This window comes from Tiliqua scincoides, chromosome 3 (genome assembly GCF_035046505.1).
Source record: "Tiliqua scincoides isolate rTilSci1 chromosome 3, rTilSci1.hap2, whole genome shotgun sequence".
Classification (NCBI taxonomy): domain Eukaryota; kingdom Metazoa; phylum Chordata; class Lepidosauria; order Squamata; family Scincidae; genus Tiliqua; species Tiliqua scincoides.
The window spans coordinates 21610954-21631608 of record NC_089823.1 but is presented as its reverse complement, the minus strand read 5'-3'; the positions used below and the strand labels follow the sequence as shown (position 1 = coordinate 21631608).

At 43.5% G+C, this 20655-nt stretch overlaps 1 protein-coding gene across 1 annotated transcript in view; it reads right to left on the bottom strand.

The window, feature by feature from the left end:
• Window positions 1-1327: 1327 nt before the first annotated feature.
• Window positions 1328-20655, bottom strand: part of FDX1 (ferredoxin 1) — a 36632-nt gene continuing 17304 nt past the window's right edge. Inside the window, exon 5 of the mRNA XM_066620561.1 lies at window positions 1328-4343. Within this exon, the coding sequence (XP_066476658.1) occupies window positions 4326-4343 (18 nt within the window). The 3' untranslated portion in view covers window positions 1328-4325. The remainder of the gene's footprint in view (window positions 4344-20655) is intronic.

Sequence of the window (20655 nt, the reverse complement as noted above, 5' to 3'; positions counted from 1 at the left end):
TGTAAAGTAAGTGGAGTGTGCTTTCTACAAACCAGCATTAAATTTTGTGGAACACCGGGCAGAAGCACATAAGAATCCCTGCATTACAGCTTCAAGTCCCCTTCTGAAGTTGCTTTTTCCTAGAAAATACAGCAGTTGAAATCTGTGAAAAAATAAAACCATTTTTAAACACCCCAACTTATGGGGCCTAACTTACTGTTACATTTCCCTATATGGTGAAAGGATGTAATACTTGCATCTTTCCTGCATAAGGCAAAGCACATTGTTATTCATATGTATGAAGGGTAACTCGGGCCCTATTTGAAGGGTTGCTGTCAATGAAGAGGGTAACAAAAATGGGCAGTCTGCGAACACCCCCCTTCCGAAAGCAAATGATTCTTCATAAAAAGAAGGGGATCCACGTCTGAAGGAGACTGCAAACCTGAAACCTGTTCTTTAATGTCATTTCTTTTCAGATGTGAGGATTCAGAAACCTTGTCTTTAAAAACAAACTGAGATTCTCCTTGTTGCATCAAGAATCCCTGCGCCAAAAGAAAATGCTGCTTTTATGAGCTCAGTGCAACCCACATGCCATATGTTTTTACCCATTGCTTGTGTGATCATACAACAGAATGCAGGAGAAACTTTCTATTTATCCTTTAGTAAAAGAATGTCCTTGGGGGTGGAAAAAAAATTGACCAAAATAAACTAATTTTAAGTAATAAGCAACAGGAGTAGCAACAAAGTAATATCTGATCTTAAGAGGCTATCTTCTGAGACTTGGGGGGGGGGAATTAGCTTGCTGTGAGGCTGGTTTCACACTTGGAACATATAATAGTGACCTAAACCCAAGAAAAACAACCTAAAAGTACTTAACCGATTTCTGCCTGGCCCACAGGTGTACAAATTTGCTCCCTGTTGCATATATGCAACGTTGGGCAGAAATAGTTTTACATGCTTTCCCCCGCCTTCTGCAGCAATGAAAGTTCAGAACTGTTCAGGGCATTGCAGGAGCTGTGTGCCTATATCATGAGTGCACACAGGTTTCAAACTCCTGTTTGTAGCAGTCATGCTTGCATTTAACACAGTTTACACTTTATATGTAACATTTAGTTATAGGTTTGGATCAGAAGAACTGTGAGCAGCAAGAAGTTCCACACAGACTGTTCCACAAATACGTGCAAAGAAGTTCATGTAGCACTATGATAAGTGAGTTCCATAGCAGTTTTCAGGATTCTGCTTCTACAAGAGGTCATACATGCTCCGTGTTTTTCAATGTCTTTCACTTTTCTCATGCAACATTTGAGCACAAAGTGGAAAGAAGCCTTTCCTTAAACCACTATTTCTTAGACCAGGTCAGGACCCACTAGGTGCGTCGCAAGCCAATTTCAGGTGGGTCCCCATTCATTTCAATATTTGATTTTTAATATTAGACTTGATGCTACCATGGTGTGTGACTGTATTTGGGGAAATGTTACACATCTGTACTTTTAACAGGCTACTATTTAAATGCTTTTAACAATGATAGTAAATGGGGCTTACTCCTGGGTACGTGTGGGTAGGATTGCAGCCTAAGATTGTTAAAAATTTTCCTGGTTGATGATATCACTTAAGGTCATGACATCACTTCCGGTGGGTCCTGACAGATTCTCATTCTAAAAAGTGCGTTCCCGTGCTAAAAGTTTGAGAACCACTGCCTTGAACATTCCAAATGGGGTAGGCACTTTGGTCCAATCCAAATACCAGGAACAACACAAATCTGATGTCCACATTTTAAAAAACAAACATGTAAAGCAACCCAATCATTCAAGAGAGATTTGGGCACAACAGAGGGTAATGTACCTGCTGTGCTGCCTCAAATATGACCCTGCTAAACAAGTGACTCGTGCTGGAGTGAGTATGGAACTGGTGCTTGCCTACCAGCAGACAATCGGCAAAGAGTTTAATTAGCTGTTTGACACTGCACAGAAAATGCCCCTGGGTGCTGGGCATTTTAAAGCATAAAAAGAACTCATAGTTGCTCAAGTAGGAATGGTCTTAATAAATCTAAGGTCAGTGTAGCCGCTGATAATAGATTTTAAAGCAATGCCATTTACTTAATGTATTGATATTATTTCTCCAATCAAAAGGGTTGAAGGCAGCAACAAGCTATGTAAGACAACAAAAATACCCCTCACACTGTAATTGTCAACATTCAGTGTTCAGTCCTCAAACCGATGCAGAATTCGCTAAACTGTAGACTGCTTTGAGAGAGTCATGGATCTACCATCTTGGCCATTGTCCTGTTCCTTGGTTGTTCACTTATTTCTTTAGTTGGTATTTTGGTCTTGGGTTTGGTATTGTTCAATATCATAAATGACTTGGATGAGGGAGAAGAGGGGATGCTGATAAAACCTACAGCCAACACTAAATTGGGCAGCATAGCTAATATCTTGGAGATCAAGAACAGGGTAGAAGATGAGCATGAGAGGATCGAAACCTAGGCAAACAGGAAACTAACAAACTTCAATAGGATAAATGTAAAGTTCTGCATTTAGAAGCAAACTCTTCCTGAGACAACTTTATTTCACGTGTATTCAAAAGAGCCTCTGCTCATAGGCACAGTACAACACATGTTTAATACTTTCTTTGCTACAAATTGAAACATTAAATACAGTGGTTCCCAAATATTTTCAAATGGTGGTTCCCTTGACCTACTAGGTCATTGGCTAGGACTCCCCAATAGGGCTACACTCCTGTATATTGTATAGGGTGTTGGGTTTTGTTGCAAGGATTCCATGGCTCCCCAGCTGGTTTGCTCACAGTTTGGGAACCACTGATTAAACCTGTTTAACTTCACAAACCATCCATCCACTCATCCAGACTTACTCCTTTTCCCAACTTCTTCCTTATCCTTCTGCACATCAATGTATTGACCAAAGTTTGAGGCCTAGCCTGCTTCATCAAGAGAGGTTAAACATGCTTCAGCAGTGTAATGAGAGGGGCAAAGAAGGCATATTTAATTCTATGGTACATCAACAGAAGCACCATATCCAGATAGCTGCATGCTGCTTTAAGTCAGATCCCACCTGGAATATTGTGTCAGTTCTGGGTGCTGCAGTTTAAGAGGGATACTGACAAACTGGAATGGTTCAAAGGACCACAACTGGGGGACGATGACTAGAAACTATGTCATATTAGGAGTTGGACATGTTTAGCCTGGAGAAGAGATAGTTAAGAGGTGACATAATATCTACAAATATCTGAGAGGCTATAATGTGATGGATGAAATGAATTGATTCTCAGTTTCTCCAGAGGGTAGAACCTGGAAATATGGGTTTCAATTACAACAGCAAAAAGATTTTTATTAAATATTAGGAAGATCTTCCTGATGGTATTGTTGGAAGAGTTTTTGTTTGTTAAGCTATGTTACCTCAGTATATTGCTGGTCTTCAACAGTATGAAATGTTTGTCAGTGGACCGGTCTGTCTCAGAAGGTAGTAGGCTCTCCATAATTGGAAGCCTTTAAGCAGAGTCTGGATAGTAGTTGGCCAGAGATATTGTAATTGTGGACTGTGTATGAAGCAGGATGCTGGAGTAGATACATACAGGTCCAGCCTTGTTATACACTGATTTTTTATACACAATTTGATTCAACACGAATGGCCCCTGTAAATGAGAAGAAATGTGCTGATCCCTGGAGAAGGGGAAAAATGCACCCCTTTAAAATCACAGTTTAAAAAACTACTTTTTACTGTTGCAGAGAGACAGTCATACAAGTAATTACAGGTATAACCTAAGTATCCACAGATTTTTCTATCTCAAAGCTGATGAGAAGGGCCCTTTAAATGAAAGGAAAACAGTCATTTAATGCCAGAGAGGGCAGTCCTCTGACAATCCATCAATCATTCTCTCTGCAGGCTTCACTCCTCCCTTCCCCTTGAGCCTGTGAAAGAAGGCTAAATGGCAGCAATTATCACCTCCATTCTTTCCCCCTCATTGATTGCTGCCACCTAGTGAAGCTCCTGGACACAGGCTGATTATCTCTGTGTGATTACAAAGGTCAGCAAGGCTGTTTTTAAATCATCTAAGGAAAGAGACTTTGTTTTTTAAATTGATTTGCTGTAGTACATTTTTTGCCATCCATTCTTGGAACATGTCTCAACCTGTATTTGGTCTGATGCAACAGGTCTCATCTTGCATTCTTTCAAGTGACTGATTTCCACTTTTGGCGTCAAGAAGTAATTTTCCCACACTGAAAGATTGTATGGTTCCTGAGAGCCTGCCATGACCCTATTGCAGATGGTTTGGCTCAGTTGTCTTGGGTCATCTGGAGCCGGTCATCTGAATCTGCGAGGAGCATGTCATCACATTTCTGCCAGCACCTAGTCAAAAATCAAGAGGACAAAGCAGAGAGATGAAAAAAATGTTCTCTTCCTCACTTGGCAGAAGGATAGAATCAATTTTTCTAAGCAGTTACATGCACGCCATGGTCATTACTCTTTAGCAAATGGCTTTCTGTTTTCATCTAGCCTCTCTTATGCAGAGTGGTATGTATTTGTGCCTTTGGCTAAATTGGATTTTTTCCCAGCCTGTGTACAACAAATGCTAGAAAAGCAGGACACAGCAGACCTTCCCCGATAGCTCTTTTATTGCTAACACCAGAAAAGTAGAAACACCTAGACCAGTGTTTCTCAAACTACAGGTTGGGACCCACCAGTGGGTTGTGAGCCAGTTTTTGGTAGGTTGTGTAATGTGTTTGAAGCATTAAAGAAAAAACTTTGCAAGCATGCTTCCTTGATTTGCAGAAGAAAATTGGTAGCTGCTAAGCTAACAGTGGTGCAAGGTAATCTTCATAACCCCCAATTAAAATGTCATTTTCTGATTTTTCTCTAGTAATTGGTGTGCTGTAGATCATCTGTGAACCCAGTACCTTTTGTCTGTCCTGGAAGTCCCTAACTGCACATTTTGCTCTCCAGGCCAGCCTTATGGGTACCCTGGAATGACTATTAAGGTTTGGGGGAACAGTCCTTTAATTCCTCAGAAGTCTGTGAATGGTCGGTCCTATACGATTCCTTCAGGAACGTGAACAGTCCTAGGTTCATTCGGATTAGAATCAAGAGACAATCCACCAATAAACTGTGTATTTTTAACTCATCAGTCTAGGTCAGTGCTTCCCAACCTTTTGAGCACAGGGACCCACTTTTTAAACAATCTATCACAACCTACTAGGCAAAAAAGATATAGAAAAGAATATTTCATTAATAATAATAAAAATAAATTATGAATTAATAATGATTGGGGTCCTGTGCTCTTGAGGCTGCTAGAGTCCTTACATATTTTGTGTGTGTGTTGCTAGACTGTCCCTAGAAATAGAATAAATATAAATATAGAATATAAATACAGTTAATAATGATAATAATAACTGAAACTGTTCCCCAGTTTTCTTTTACAGCCTTCTCCTCTTGAGTATGGCCAATATGAGATACAGCAACTGTTACCCTGCATGTGCCCAATCTTGTCTGATCTCAGAAGCTAAGCAGGGTCAAGCCTGGTTAGTACTTGGATGGGAGACTGCCTGGGAATACCGGGTGCTGTAGGTTTATGCCATAGTCTTTCGAAACTGAAGGTTGCCAACCAATGCCAGGTCCAACTCATTCAGGAGGCCAACTGGTTGCCTCAGGCAGCAGCTTGGTGGGGGGCACCCAACTCTGTCCACCTGACCTGCCTCCAATACTCCTCTTTCCACTCCCCGGATTGGAAAACTGGAACAGAGAGGAAGAAGAATGCAGAGAGGAGGAGAGTGCTGAGCTAGGAGGACATGGGAGAGTGGGAGCAGGAGAGGCAGGTGCATAATTGGGTAAGGGGGCAGCACTTGGCAGGCCACCTCAAGCATCAGGAGGTCTTGGGCCAACCCTGGGCAATGCATTCACCCTATTTGCTCAGTCACTTGATTTTGACTCTGATCCACGCTGTCCCTACGGGGCTAATTTCATGATTCATGAAGTTGCAATCCTCCAGGGTTCGCTCAGAGTATATTCCACACTAGCTTGCCTTTGCTTCGTTCCAAATATGTGATGAAAGTTTGACCTTCAGGGGTGAAGTCAAATGAATATTTCAGAAGATATTAGAAGTCACATTTCCTTTTCTCATGTTGAAAAAAGGCTTGGCAAAAAATTGACAAGAGGAAAGACTGGTATATCTTATTTGATGAAGTTCTTAGAATGTAGTGCTGGTTGGGACCCATCAGAAATTTGATTTTTAAAATAGCTTTGGGAAAGGCTCAGCCAAAAACATTGCTCTAAATACTGTTGTGAAATATTTTCGGTTCTTTCATTTCACAGTGAACTTCATGTGCATTTATCACAAGCAGCTGTAGCAGCCCACAGGTTTCATTTATTATATATTGCTGCGTGAAGCACTATTACTATAAATGTGAAATGCGTATTATTTGATGGGGGAAAATATGACTTGTCAGCCTGCTGATATTTATGTATTTGTCAACATACAGCCCTGCAAGTACCATGCTGGCAAAATATGAACTGTGCCTTGGGACATGTGGAAGTCTGATGGATTAAAAGGGAAGGTGGAAGATTCATCACCCTCTGGTTGTGATGAAGTGGACACAACCAGGACAAGCACTTTGCATGGAAAGAAAAATGAATTCTTGATACAAAAGGGCTGATTTCATTTTTGTATTCATTTGCTCAAATTTTAGCTGCTTGCGGGAGGGAATCTTTAAATGCAGGGTACTCATCCTGCAAATTAAAATAATTTGCATATTAAAATAATTTGCAGGTGGTATAGAAATACTGTAGTATCACAATAACAATAAAGACACTCCACAACAAATGGGATGAAATTAGGGGTGTACAAGATGCTTGCCCATTATATTTGAGGATAAATGGGCTTCTTCCTTGGATGAGCACAATCAATCAGAGTTTGCACAAGCCTGTGAAAAATTCCATAGGATCTGTTATTACTTTTATGACTTCTGCAAATGGTCAGTAAGTCATCATCCCTGCTAAAAGAGCAAAGTGGCATCTTTTAATGTGGTGCTCCCCTATTTATTTAAAATATGTTTATTTAAAATATGTATATGTAAATTTATTTAAAATATGTCCCATAAAGTGGGACATTTAAGGCAGCTAACAGTAAAATTTAAAATTCAAAGTTACAATAAGATATAATTAAAAAGAAACACACACCATAGCTAAAACAGTACAACAATAAATAATAAAGCAGTAATAAAACAGCAAAGCAGTAAAATAATAAAAACCAACAAATTAAGATTATATAAAAGAGCTAAAACAGCAGGAAGACTGGGGGGGGGTATGAGTAGTAGAAGAAGAACAGCTTTAGCCCCCACCAGGAGGCTAACAGGGAAGTTGCTGATCTTAAGTCAAAAGTGAGGGAGTTCTAAAGATGAGGCATCACTACAGAGAAGGCCTCATCCCTTGTGGCCATCAGTCCGGCCTATGCCAGGGATGGTACATGCATCAAGACCCCTTCCAATGACCTTCGTGGGAAAACCAGTTAATATAGAAGAAGACAGTCCTTGAATACCTTGGTCCCAAACCGTAAAGGGCTTTAAAGGTGAAAACCAGCACCTTGAACTATGCCCAGAAATGAACTGGCCAGCAGCTTACCAGAATCAAACTGTTGAGGCCCATTCACCACATAGGCACAGCATTCTGCACCAAATGCAGGTTCTGAACAGTCTTCAGGGGCAGCCCTATGTGAAACATTTTACGATAGGTAAGTAACCAAGGTATGGATCACTGCAGCTAGGTCTAGTTGACTCAAATATGGCTACAGCTGGCACATCAGACATTTATTTACATAGTTTGGGGGTGAGAAAGCATGTCCTAATTCATCTCAGCATAGTGTTTGTAATGCTAATGGCTGTTTGCTGGTGTTTTTCCTGCATTTTTTTAGATTATGAGCCCTTCAGGGATAGGGAATTATTTATCGGTTTATTTTGTTCTATGAATGCTTTGTGAACTTTTTTTGTTGAAACATGGTACACAAACCTTCATCAGCATCATCACCACCACCACCATCACATATGGCTGTGGTCTTCCGGCACATTATACAGCCCCCTTCCTGAAGGAGTCTAGGTCTGATCAGTGACTGGATTGGGTAACCAACTGCATACTCCTTGTAGCCGAGTCCCATGATGGAAGCAGGCTAGCAATTAGCCTGCAAAAAGCACGTACAATTCTCATGTTTAAATCACTGGCTGTGGCAATCTGAAGCAATACAACAAGAATATCAAAATATATTTGACATGCTTGTAGCAGTGATGGAATAATTTGGTTAGATCAGGCTAGTCCAAAAATACTTGCTTCTTTTATATGTATGGAAACACAGCACTGTATTCATTCACCATCATCCAGGAACCCAGGTACTCACCCCTTACCTATCAGATGATCAACCTGTGATCAAGTAGGAGTGTTGTGTGGTGGCTTTGCTGAGAGTGGACAATGCCGATTAGATGTTACTGAATGAAAGGAGGGCACTGGATACACGGTCTTTGGCAGTATCCGCACATTTACTGTCAAATATTTCTGACTGTAGAACTAAGGTGAATAATTCTTGAGAAAACAGTTTCCAGCATTCTCTGCTTTTCCGCTGTGAATTGTTGAGCTTATCAGATTTTCCCTGAAGCGACGATTTTAAAACTGTAGCAAACACAGTCAAAGTTAGTTTAGTTCAAGTTCCCCCCTCCACCCCAAACAGCTGGGCTGAGGAAATCTCTAGAGATACCACCCTTGTTCATCTTTGCGGTAATCTTTGAAGTAATATTTAATATTTGCTAATCTGCCCAGCAGCCCTGTGAAATGTATTTCATACATGAGGAAACAGGACGGTTAAGAGACTTATCTGAGGACATAGAAAGAATCGGTGTGAAACCTTGTATTGAATTTTCAAGAACAGCACTGAAGTCTTCAGGTCAGACATTTACCCTACAGGATTTTTAACTCTAAAATCAAATGTGTTGACGTTGCTTAAAAAAATATTAGCTCTGCAGACTTTTGCTTTATCAGGAGAACTGGGGACATTCAATAGAATGCATTTATAACCAGGTCTTTGATTTAAATAGTATGTGACAAGAGGAGCAAGTGAAGGGAAACAATTTCTATATGGAAAGCACTTCTCTTACATAAGGTCATTGGGTGGCTAAATCCTAGACAATTAAGCTAGACTACTGCCCGTTGTGGTACCCGCCTGCTTTTCCCCTAGCACCGCTTGACATTTGCAGTCACACCATAGAAAGCTCTTGATATGATGAAGCCTCAGGGCAGCCCTTGTGTTGAGAAAAAGTCAGTGCTCAGCATACCATTCAAATTAACAAATCAAACACATGTGCCAAGTTTAATAGGCCTCATGTAGTGGAAAGATTCCATGAGGAGCTTGAGAATGATGCAGAACTTCAGTGTGTAAAAAATGTGGATGAATTAGTTTGTATATCTACTGTGACAACAATATTGCAGCTGTATTGACCAAGCAAATCATCCCTGATCACCTTGGCTCTTTCCATTCAGTGAGGTAGTGACCCCTAGTGTGAGACAAGAAATCCCCAATTTAAATTTGCATCAGATACTAATTTGGCAGGTGGATTTAGAGTGAAACCACAGTGTATGCATTATTTTAGCAAATGTGCATTCCTGACCCAATTTATATAGAGGTAATGTGTGCATAAGAGAGCACCAACAAAAGAAGTAAGAGAGGAGAAGGCAATACCTTTTAACCTTTCCTGTGGCTATTGATTCTCTTCCTTTGCAAAACTATTAGAGAGTAATTGCCCCTTAAAGAGTCACTATGTGAATTGCCCCATTATGGATCTCTTCCTATTTTTTTCTTTTATCTTTTAATAGCTAAATGAGGGATTGAGCCTACAAAGAGGAATGAATTAATGCAAACATACAGGAACATTTAAAACCCTTAACATTTTTGCCTGTCCACACTGGCATAATTGCAAAATTTGCATATTTTATTGCAAAAATATATAAAACAAATAAAGCCTGAATACATATAGGAGACACATAGGAAATACTGGAGTTACCTGGAAATGACATGTGGATGCTTTGTAAAAAGTAAGTGAATAAAGAATGGCAAATCCAGAGAAAAAGGCTAGTGTGGAGTTATATGGTTTGGAAGGCAAGCTGAATAAAAATAATATAACCTTTTTAGCATCTCACTCCCTCTGCAAGAGTCACATATGCTAGCTGCAATGCAGGTAGCAAAGAAATTCCTGTCACTTTACAGATATCCCTTGATACTTTGTCACATCCTTCTCTCCCTATCCCTATGTATTCTTCCATGCTTTCCCCAACATTATCAATGTTCATACCTAGAAGCCATATAATATAGGTTTGAAAAATAGCTCAACAGAGTACACTTGCAAAAGGAAGAAGACTGAACCAAGATGTCATACGTGGTAGAGCTAAGATGCTTCAGTCTGGTTATGCACAAAAATGGCTACACAGGTTTTTCTGTTTTATGTGCTCATGTGGATCAAGGCATTTGTCTTTCCCTACCCTAATCTCCTTCTGCTTCTCTGGTTTGTGATCCAGCTGAAACAACACAGCCAATGGGGCCCATCAACCCCAAGTTTACCTCCAATGCAAATCAAACAGTACACCAAGCAGATTGGGCCATCACTCATAGCAATTTCAAGAAAGCAAGAAGATGTGACATGCACTGTCAAGTTGGATTGTGAACAGCCTGTCATGTAGTGACGCATGACCCAGTGGAGCTGTAGGGTCTAGCGTAAGATTACATAAACCACTGTTTGTCATGGGGGGGGTGAAATGAGGGACAGATTCTCTCCCCCAACCACTATGTCACAAGCAGCTGTTTTGAAAAGCCTTTTGCTGAACTGCTTAACAAATAAACACATACTCAATACTAGGAATGTCTACTCAGAAATAAGTCCTATTAGAGTCAATGGGGCTTACTCCCAGGTAAGCGTGAATAGGATTGAACCACATCATATTAGCAGAGAGCAACAGATAGATGCATGACCAGAAGGGGGCTGAGGGGATTACAGTGTGTAAAGCAGGAATAGGCTGAGGGCAGTCTGCCAGTGAACCACCACTGACTAGTTTCCCATATGGGCATATGCAGCTACCTTGCAGTATAGTGAATAATCAGGGTCAGAGCAATACATACTGACCCTTGAAGTGACATATTAAATGCTGCACCTCTTACTTGATGATGTGCCAGCCTCTGCTTTCCCTACTTCTAGCACAGTACTTTCCTCTCATCCAAATGTCCTCTTTTCCTCTGTCACCTTCTTCCTTTTTTCCAAAGCCGAGCATGCAGCAGAGGCAAATTCGTGGCAAGAGATGGGCATCCACTCCCCCAATCTGCTGCCCGAGGGAACCACTTCAGTTAGCCTCATGGATGGGCTTGCCCTGTGAATAACAGACAATTGATCCACCACCTAGCCACTGGGCTCAGCAGCAGAGTCTGTCTCTTACCTGCCACCTGGTGCTCTTACCTGTCTTTGGCCCAGCAGCAGAGTCCTCCACCTGCTGCTCGGCCCAGCGCCAGAACTCTTTCCTCCCATGATGTTGTAAACATGCTTTATGGCACATTTACAATACCTAGTGGGGAGGCAGGGTGAGGAACTGGCCTGGGACAGGGTTGGGAGCAGCAGAGGAGGCCTGTGCTGGATCCTGTGTGTTGGGCTGAAAAGCCTGGCATGGAGATTCTCAAGTCTGCGCTGGCAAAATAGCCAGTGCAGATTTCAGAAGCCCCATTGTAAGTAAGCCTACTATCTTACTTGGGGGGACAAAAACACCCCCTTCCCTAGAGGAGACCTCTGGTGGCTTCCTGGCACCTGCAGGATACAGCGGTCGCCATTTTGGCGCTGCTGTTCCTCCAGGTGCTAGGAAGCTTAGGACTGGGCAGTCTGTCATTAAGCATGAGCAGTGCTTTTTTTGTAAATTAAAAGGTGCAGGAACTCACAACTTGTTAATCTTTTATTTATTTATATTTAAACCATTTTTTATTGGAGAAATAAAATATTTTTTATGTGCTTCCCCCCTAAAGATTTACTTCTGAGTAGACATGCATAGGATTGGGCTGTCAATCTCCACATCCCCTTCCCCCTATTTTTTCTACACATGGGGAAAAATACTGTACAGGTGCACTTGTAGTGTGAAGTATATAGTGTGGCACTACTTCGAAGAGAGGAAGCAGTGAATGCATTCTGAAAAATGTCTTGCATGAATTCCATGTAATAAAATTACTCTAAGCAACTGTGGGAGTAAGAACAAAAAAGGAATTCTTACACGAGAGGGGTCCTTAGGTGCACATAGAAACAGCTACGTTTGCAAACAAGCAATTAAATATGGTTTAATTCAGGTATCAGAATACTCTGTGTCTTTGGGAAGGCGCTTGGCATGCAATTGTATGTTCTCTGCTGCCCTGAGCAACTGCTGTGCATTGCTGGAGAGAGCTGCAAACGCTGGCTGGCGGAGGGCATGCTTGTGGGGGAAGGATGAGGAGGATCTCTGGCAAGTTGTACACACGTAGAATCCCTTTTCACCTGCCCTTAGCATGTGAAAACGGGTGCAGATATATATCTCTGCCAGGATTAAGAGCCCAATCCTAGGTATGTCTACTCTGAAGTAAGTCTCGTTCTAGTCAATGGAGCTTACACCCCGGAAAGTGCCTAGGATTGCAGCCTAAGAGGCCAATCCTATGCATGTCTACTCAGAAATCCACTTTAGTGAATGGGGCTTACTGTGGATAGGATGGCAGCCTCAGGGCCCAATCCTGTGTCTGTCTCCTCAGAAGTCAGTCCCATTAGAGGCAGTGGGGCTTCCTCCCAGGAAAGTGTGGAGAGGACTGCAGCCACAGAGCCCTTCCTCTGCCTGTCTACTCAGGCTGCAAGGCTATGACACTTTTCCAGGAGTAAGCCCCATTGAACACAATGGAACTTACTTCTGAGTAGACATGCTTGGGCTCTCAGGCTGCAAGGTTATGCACCCTTTCCCAGGAGCAAGCCCCATTGAGCACAATGAGACATACTTCTGAGTAGACATGCCTAGGCTTATGCTGCAGATTGGCATGGGGGCTGCACCAGCCAGCTTCCTTCCCCTCCTCCTCCACCAAGCCAGTACCTGGGCGTTCCGTGGGTGCCGCAGCCCGTCTCCCTGGCTGGCTGGCTAGCTGTCCATCTGTCCGTCGTCCTCCTCAGTGTCGGCACGTGTCCCCCACGCCCTCCAGTGACTTGGAAGCTGCGCTGGGAAGCAGAGCGCGGGGGGAGTGGAGGCAGGCTGGGCTCAGGCGAGAGCTTGGAGATGGGGGCAGGAGGGGGTTGTTGTGCGGTCAGGCAGGGGCCAGGCGCCTGCCCACCCTGCACCCCCCAGCATCCACCCAGCGAATGCCTCTATTTTGCTCCCCACCTCCTGGAATGCCTCCAAAGGGGAGGGGCCCTTGCAAAAAGGTGCCAGAACTCCATCCCCCCGCGTTCCATTAGAAAAAAAGCCCTGAGCATGAGTATATAATTTTTTTAAAAAAATTGTTCTTGCCAATTCTTGCCGGGCTGTCTGCCAGCTGCTATCCCATCTCTCAAGTTAAGGGGGGGGATTGTTTGTGAGGTGGGTGGAAGGATGAAATAGCAGTCAACAAAGGGTGATGAGCAGAACTAGGGGCCCCTGTGCAACATGAGTTGCGCCTGCCTCTGTGCAGCTCAGAACAAATCAAGGAAAGATGCCCATATGGCTGAATACTCCTGCAACAAATGTTTGCGACATCTCTCAGCCAAATTCCCTCTTAAACAAACCCTACTTTTCCTCTAGTCCCTGGGCTAAAGGTAGGGAGATAATTGAGGGCTGCCACTTCTGTGCTCAGTGGGAGTCAGATATTCATTTCCATGACGACCTCCCTCTTGTGTGCCATAGACTTGCTCATTTTATGCACTGAAGCAGTTCGTTGCTCTCCAGAATGAAGCTTTTGACAGCATCGCCTCCTCTTCGGTTTCACGCATCAGTCATTCAGCCACGATGCTGCCTTCTGGCTGAAGAGCATGTTTCTGTGTCAGGCAGACGAGAGTTGACAAGTTGAATCCTTATTAGCTTTTGAGATCGGGCCTGCAGGCTCGAGTGCAGATACATTTGTTTCCATTAGTAAACTGAGCAAACATGACAGGGATGTGAAAAAGGCCAAAGAAACAAAGGAAGCAGGAGGACATAATACAGACTGTGGAGAGCCAATGTCGTGTAGTGGTTAGATAGTGCCAGACTAGGTCTGGAAAGAACTGGCTCCATCTCTGCTCAGCCATAGAGCCTGCTGGGTGACTCTAGACTGAGAAACAGAAGTTGGCCCAACCTACTTCACAGGACTGTTGTGAAAATAAAATGAGGGTCCAGAACCTCTCATTAGTTTTGTTCTTCAAAGGTACCTCTTGGGAAAAAACACCATTCCTGGGGTGTGTCTAGTTGCCTCCCATTGCCTGCCACCAGAAGTTATCCCTAGGTGAGGTTGACTTGTGTTAGGTTGGGAGCTTAGCTTTTTTATAGTCTGTTCTGCTTTTTGTATAATTCCCATATCATTATTATAAGAGTCTTAATAGTTTCTTTGTTTTATTCTTAATCGTTACAGCAAGTGGGGAATTTCTGGTTCAGCCAAACCTGGAGCTGAACAAAGTCACTCTACTGAAACTTTTGCCAGTACTCAGGAGAAAGGGGAGTTCTGAGGCTTGAGAACTTCTGTTCCTGTGAGTAGCTAGGGTGCATAGCAGGGATGGGAAAGTCCAGCGTGGTGTGACTCGAGTTGAGACACAAGTCAGCGCCCCCCTGCGACTCCTCGAAAACAAGTCATAACGGGCAATTTCTGAGTCACTCTTTTGTGACTTGATAGGACTCGAGTCGAGTTGTCCCTTTAAAAGGCCCGCCATGGCTCTGTGGAGGGAAACGGGGCTGCTGCTGGGCTGTGTGCATGCTTTGGGGTTCCCTTTCAACATTTCCTCACCAGTAAGGATGTAGATAAGAATGAACGGGTGGGGATGCAACTGGGACCACCACGTAATGAGCTCAGCCCCCACGGAGGAAGAGACTTGCTTGTATGACTCTGTATAAATAACCATGGCCCTGCCCCTTACCAGCAGAGACTTGCTTGCCCGTTGTGCAGCTTTGTCTATGTTCTGCAGAATAAACTTGGAAGCGTTCCAAACTTCAAACCTGTTGCTTTTTTTTTTTTTAAATTTGCCACACCGGTGACAAACCAAGCCCCTTACGGGCTCCAGCAATTTAGCTAATAGTTAATTATATTGCATTCATAGGCAATGAAATTAACAATGTTCGGGTTGATAGGCTGTGGTTCTCACCTAATGTTTCATCTACTACTTTGGTAGGCATTTTATACTACTCAGTATAACTGATGTTCTGATCTTAGAGTCCTTACTTTAAGATCTGAGGTAGAACAATAGGTACTTGGGATTTTAAGATCAGAATATCCATTAGCCCCACTAGACGCTGTTCCAGAACCACCATTCAGAGTGTGATACCATAGTCTTTCGAGACTGAAGGTTGCCAACTACATGGTAGTTTGAAGAGCTACTTGCTGTAGCTTCATCCTCTGAAAATGTCTACCAAAATAGTAGGTAAAATGTTAAGTGAGAACAGCTTCATTTGACCACTGCCTATCAGCTCTAACACTGTTAATTTCAATGTCACAAATACCGTCCATGAAAGCCTTAGTATTTCTATCACTCATAGGTAATTTACACAGTTGGCTTGTCCTTGATTCAAAGTGAACCCTGCTGAAGAAGTACAAAACTAGATTTTCAGAGCTCCCCCTGGATCAGAAAAATGATGTTACCTTTGTATGGCATGTGAGGCAGTTGCTTTTAGCCACCCTCTGGTCTTAAAATGTCACATCCATCTTCACCCTCAATTGCGCCATAATATTTTAGGAAAAGCCTCCCATGAGCCTCTGCTACGTTTCATGAAAAATTTGTCAGCAATCTTTGAAAAGGAACACTTAAGATGGTGACAAATAGGACCCCAGCTATCTTTGTAGCAAACCAGGCAGAGTGGAGCTAGTACTAATATGAACACTTTGGATGTTCCTCTCATTCGTACATGATGCCTGCAGTACTTTGACTTTGGCCAAAAGAGTGAGTCATTTCACCCCTCTGGCCTGTGTCTTTCTGAAAAGCATGTCTCATGGGGATGACTAAAATCTGGTGGAAAGAAACACAAGAGGAAGCCTGAAAGGTCTCAGAAGTTACCTCCAGGGCTCTATGCAAGAAACTGGTGGCTTGCTGGATGTCTGAGCAGGCTGAGTACATGAAATTATCTGTCTTGTGGGCATATTTGGATTCCTTCTAATAGCTCCCCATAAGTAGAGACTTGTCAGCGATTGAGGCTGCCATCCTATACATTCTCTGGAAGTAAGCCTTGCTGAACACAATGGGACTTCTGAGTCAACATGCATAGCCCTGTGCTATGATTAGCCTTGCATAGTGATGACAACCGGTCAGCAAATGCAAATAGGTTCAGTGAGAAGAACAGGCAATGAGCCCAGTGCAGTCATAGCATCAAGATATTTCATGCAGGATAAGCAGGGCTGTGTCCTGCAGCTAACCCTGCACAATAAATAGCTACTTACATCCCACCTTCCTCTGTGACAGGGACTAGACCTTGGAGATGGGCCATAGCTTGGAAGCAGAGACATCTCTGCAGCCAGAAAGTCCCAGTATGTCCAGTCCCATGCAACTCTAGGTTATGTATCTTTGTTGAAAATTTTTCTATACTGCTTTTCTATACAGTAATGCATCTCATGACACTGGGGATCTATTCTGCAGCTCAAGTGCTGAGCGAAACAGAGCTATAGGAGTTCGGATGTGTCTAGGGTACTTGGGCTGCCTGGACATGCACCTAAACCATCTTTTGATTTCCTCTGATTCCTCAAATTTCTCGTGTTTGCCTTTCTGCTTTATCATTGGTTGTATTGGTAACTTTACTATCTTTGAATGAACGTCTTTTATTTTACTAGTTTACCTGACTGGTCTCACGTCTCAGATCACTTGAGAGTTGTTCGCTCTGTCTTCCCAAACCACCAAGGTCCATTACAGTCTGGCTTTTATGGGAAACCACCCTCTCCCCCAGATCTAGGGGCTCTCTAGTCTTCTGGGAGGGAGGTTTTACAAGGCAGCCTCTTTCTGCCTAGTTTCTCTTGTACTGGCTGCAAGATGACTGGCCCAGTTTAAACCCAGTTTTGGAGTGAGATGGGCTGGAAGTGGATGCCAGGTGATAGGCACTGTGCTCTATGCCCATTTGTCCACCAAAGGAGACACTGGGCCTTGGATACTTCCTCTCCTCCTCCAGTAAGCCTGTGCTAAGCCTACTAACAGATGGATTCCAGGCTGGGAGAAAGACCTAAACTCAGATCCCTGGTGGCAGTGAAAGCCTAGTGCACGTTTGTTTTTTGTTTTGACATCTTAAAGTGATCCAAGGTTACATGGGAACCTTGCATCTTCCGAGAAGATCACCCCTGGATCCACCACACCATGTTTTTCCTTAGGTAAGTAGCACACACAAGAAGGATTGAAACAGCAGTGACAGTGTAGAGGTTTTAAAATGAAGCTACAGAGCAACAATGGAGGTAAGCTGAAGTGGCTGTGAAAGTAGCTGATGTGTGCAGCTGCTGCTTGTGCCCATCTGCTGCTCAAGGCAACCCACCTTCTCTCCCCATGCAAAGGGGCTGCCCTGTTGGCAGTGAACCACTGCCAACAATGTCCTCAGCAATGTCCACCAGACCTCCTCAGCAATGTCCACCACTGATGCCAGCCCTGATCTTGAGGAGTGGAGCTGGGACCATCTCTGCCTGAGGCCTTGGAGAGCCTCTGACAGCCCACAACAGACAAAAGTTGAGAGGAGAGGTGGCTTCAGATGATTCCATGGCTGAGGATTAATTGTCAAGTTGGAAATCTGAAGGCTCTTCATATATTTTAAGGAATGAAGTCTTAAGAAAAACAGAAGTTACAGGCATGGAAGATCAGTCCACAAATCAGTCAGAAAAGCACGGTTATTTCCCTTGCAGAGGGTTATTTTTAAATTGCTGTTTTTAATTATTACTGCTAAGGCCTAGAGAACAGGTTACAAATCCTTCCATAGCAACTTTGCTAGGGAGTCTTCTCCTGAACAAGTGGCATGCAACAGACACTTCCAAGTGGAGGAGAGATCTAAAAATGCACAACTCAAGCCTTTTTCTCAACAGGTGATAGCTAGTAACTGAGAATGGATGACAGAGGGGGACACTTGTTTGAAGGGACAGAGGGAAGAGCCATGCTACTGTTTCTTTAAAAATATGCAACATGCCAAGAGAGGAATGGTATATGAGCTAAAACCCACCAAACAGAGGAGTAAGGAGAGCACACCAGTTGACTTTGGCAATGAATGCCAATGCTCCCCTCATGTTCAGTGCAGTTTCTCCCTGTAATTTAACATGTTAGCCACCCTGTGTTCCACATCACAGGATCTCTCCCTGAATTCATCATTTGCTTCTGCAGAGAAGCACAGAATACGAGGCAGGCAGACAGCATGGCTATGGAGCATCTCAGTGGTGGCTGATGCAATTAGCTGGTGTGGCCTCATTCTCCTGCACCTGAGTACAGTGCACCAGATTTGTGAATGGCTATAGGAAAACTTTCCTTTCCAGTAAAGTAATAGTGTGGATCTCCCCTCCTGATGAGGATCAGGATCATGGTAGAGATCAATTCAAACACCCTTCCATATACTATATTTAACAATACATGAAAGGCATGGGATGGGAGGAGTTAATTGTTTACCATTGCTAACATCATGGGCCCTATGGAAAACAGAAATGTTTCCCTGTGGGGTAATGGCTGGATCCTGCAAGAAATGAACACACGGTGTATTTATTGTGCATCTCTATAAAATGTCTAGAAAAGTTCAGGATTAGCAATTGGAAGTTCCAGGGACAAATTCTGTCCTTTAAGGAATACTAGTTGCCAACTCATAGATATGTGGAGGCAGCAGTAACTGAAGCAACAGGACATGGTAGCAGTCTATGAACACAAGAAACTGAGTCAGACCACTGGCTCACTTGGGGAAATACGTCCACATTAACAACAGTAGCTGTTAAGGATTTCAGGCAGTGTTTTTCCCCAGTTCTACATTGGAAAAGTTAAGGCTTAAACCTAGAACCTTCTGCGTGCAATGTATGTGCTCTGCAATCCAGAGATGAACCATGGCCTCTATGCCCTTCTCTTGGAGATCAGGCAAGGAGGAAGAGTGCCTCACCCCCCTCTATCTCAGGGGTCAGCAACCTTTTTGGCAAAGGGGCCAGATGTTCAGTGTCATTGCCAAGTTTCCAGAAGTGACTGGAAGATTGGGACCTTTGCTTGGGACTTCCTACCCAATTCACTGTGCAGCAGACAGGGAACAGCAGAGCGCAGCACCACAGGGACTCTGTGAGCCTGGGCAGGCAGCTTTGTAGTTCCCAGTGTGCCAAATTGTGTGGGAAGCTTCATCTCCCAAGCTGAGCTCTGTGTGGGCCTGATGACCTGGGGTGGCAGGCCATATATGGCCTGCGGGCCCTAGATTGCCAACTCCTGCTCTATTGCCTCCATTTAAAAAATCACCCTTGAAAATAAATTAGGGCACTAATTTAGGGCACCGGATCAGCCCAGCCTCTATGAAGAATCTTGCAACCCTTTAGTTGGCAGTGAATTGCCAGACAGTAGAATGATGGACTCTGAAGCAGTTCTCCTTCAAGCATTGGTCTATAAGGAGGAACTGAGACTCATGCCCAGGGGAAATGAGGAAGTCCACATATTCACAGACTTAATGGAACTTCATTAATAGAACATTGCATGTGTGTTCTATCTAGCAGTTAACCATGTAAGCAAGCTGGGGGACAGGAAAGGAGGAAGGACATTGTTGTTGCAGGGTTCCTGAAGCAGGAACTGTAGCCTTCCTTTGCCTGTGAACATTCTTTGTATCTCAACTGAAACTGAGTTTCAAAACATAGACATTGAAAGTGGACAAATCCATCACTTGGGAGATACGATGCGAGGACCTGAAGTCCAGCTACAGCAGCCTATTATAGTCGTGGATAATGCTCTTCCCCTGCCTACAAGGCCTTGTGGTAGCTAAACATGCTGGATTGCTCCATGAGAACTGTTCAGAGGAAATGTCAACTCAACCTGTGTCATTCTAATTTATTCTGCAATTCACAAGCAATCCCCATCTCTGAGTAGGATGACCACCTCAGCTGCTGGCTGGGAAATTAGCCCCAGTGAATCTGGCTGAGTTGCTCTGTCTGAAGCAGATGAGAATGCGGAGCTGTGATTCTTTCAATCTGTCTCCTCATTAGGCCAGCAGCACCATTTGCTTTCTCAAGAGCAGCTGAAGCACATAGATTGGGGGTGGGAAAAAACTGATTGGCAATTCACATTCATGAGCACAAGGCAATTTAATTGCTGACAGACAGAAATGGGAAGCTGATTACACATAACAGTATTGCTCATGCTCCCACATGCATAGCTGACATGGGCAACCAACATCTCATACTTACTTTTGAAGCACTGCACTGATGTTGTGGTCTTCCTCACAGCAGCAACATTTAGATTGCAAGCACCTCAGGGCCAGGACGCACATTTTTGCTTGCTTCTCTGAGCTTGAATTATGGGAGGAAGAGGGTGGGTCC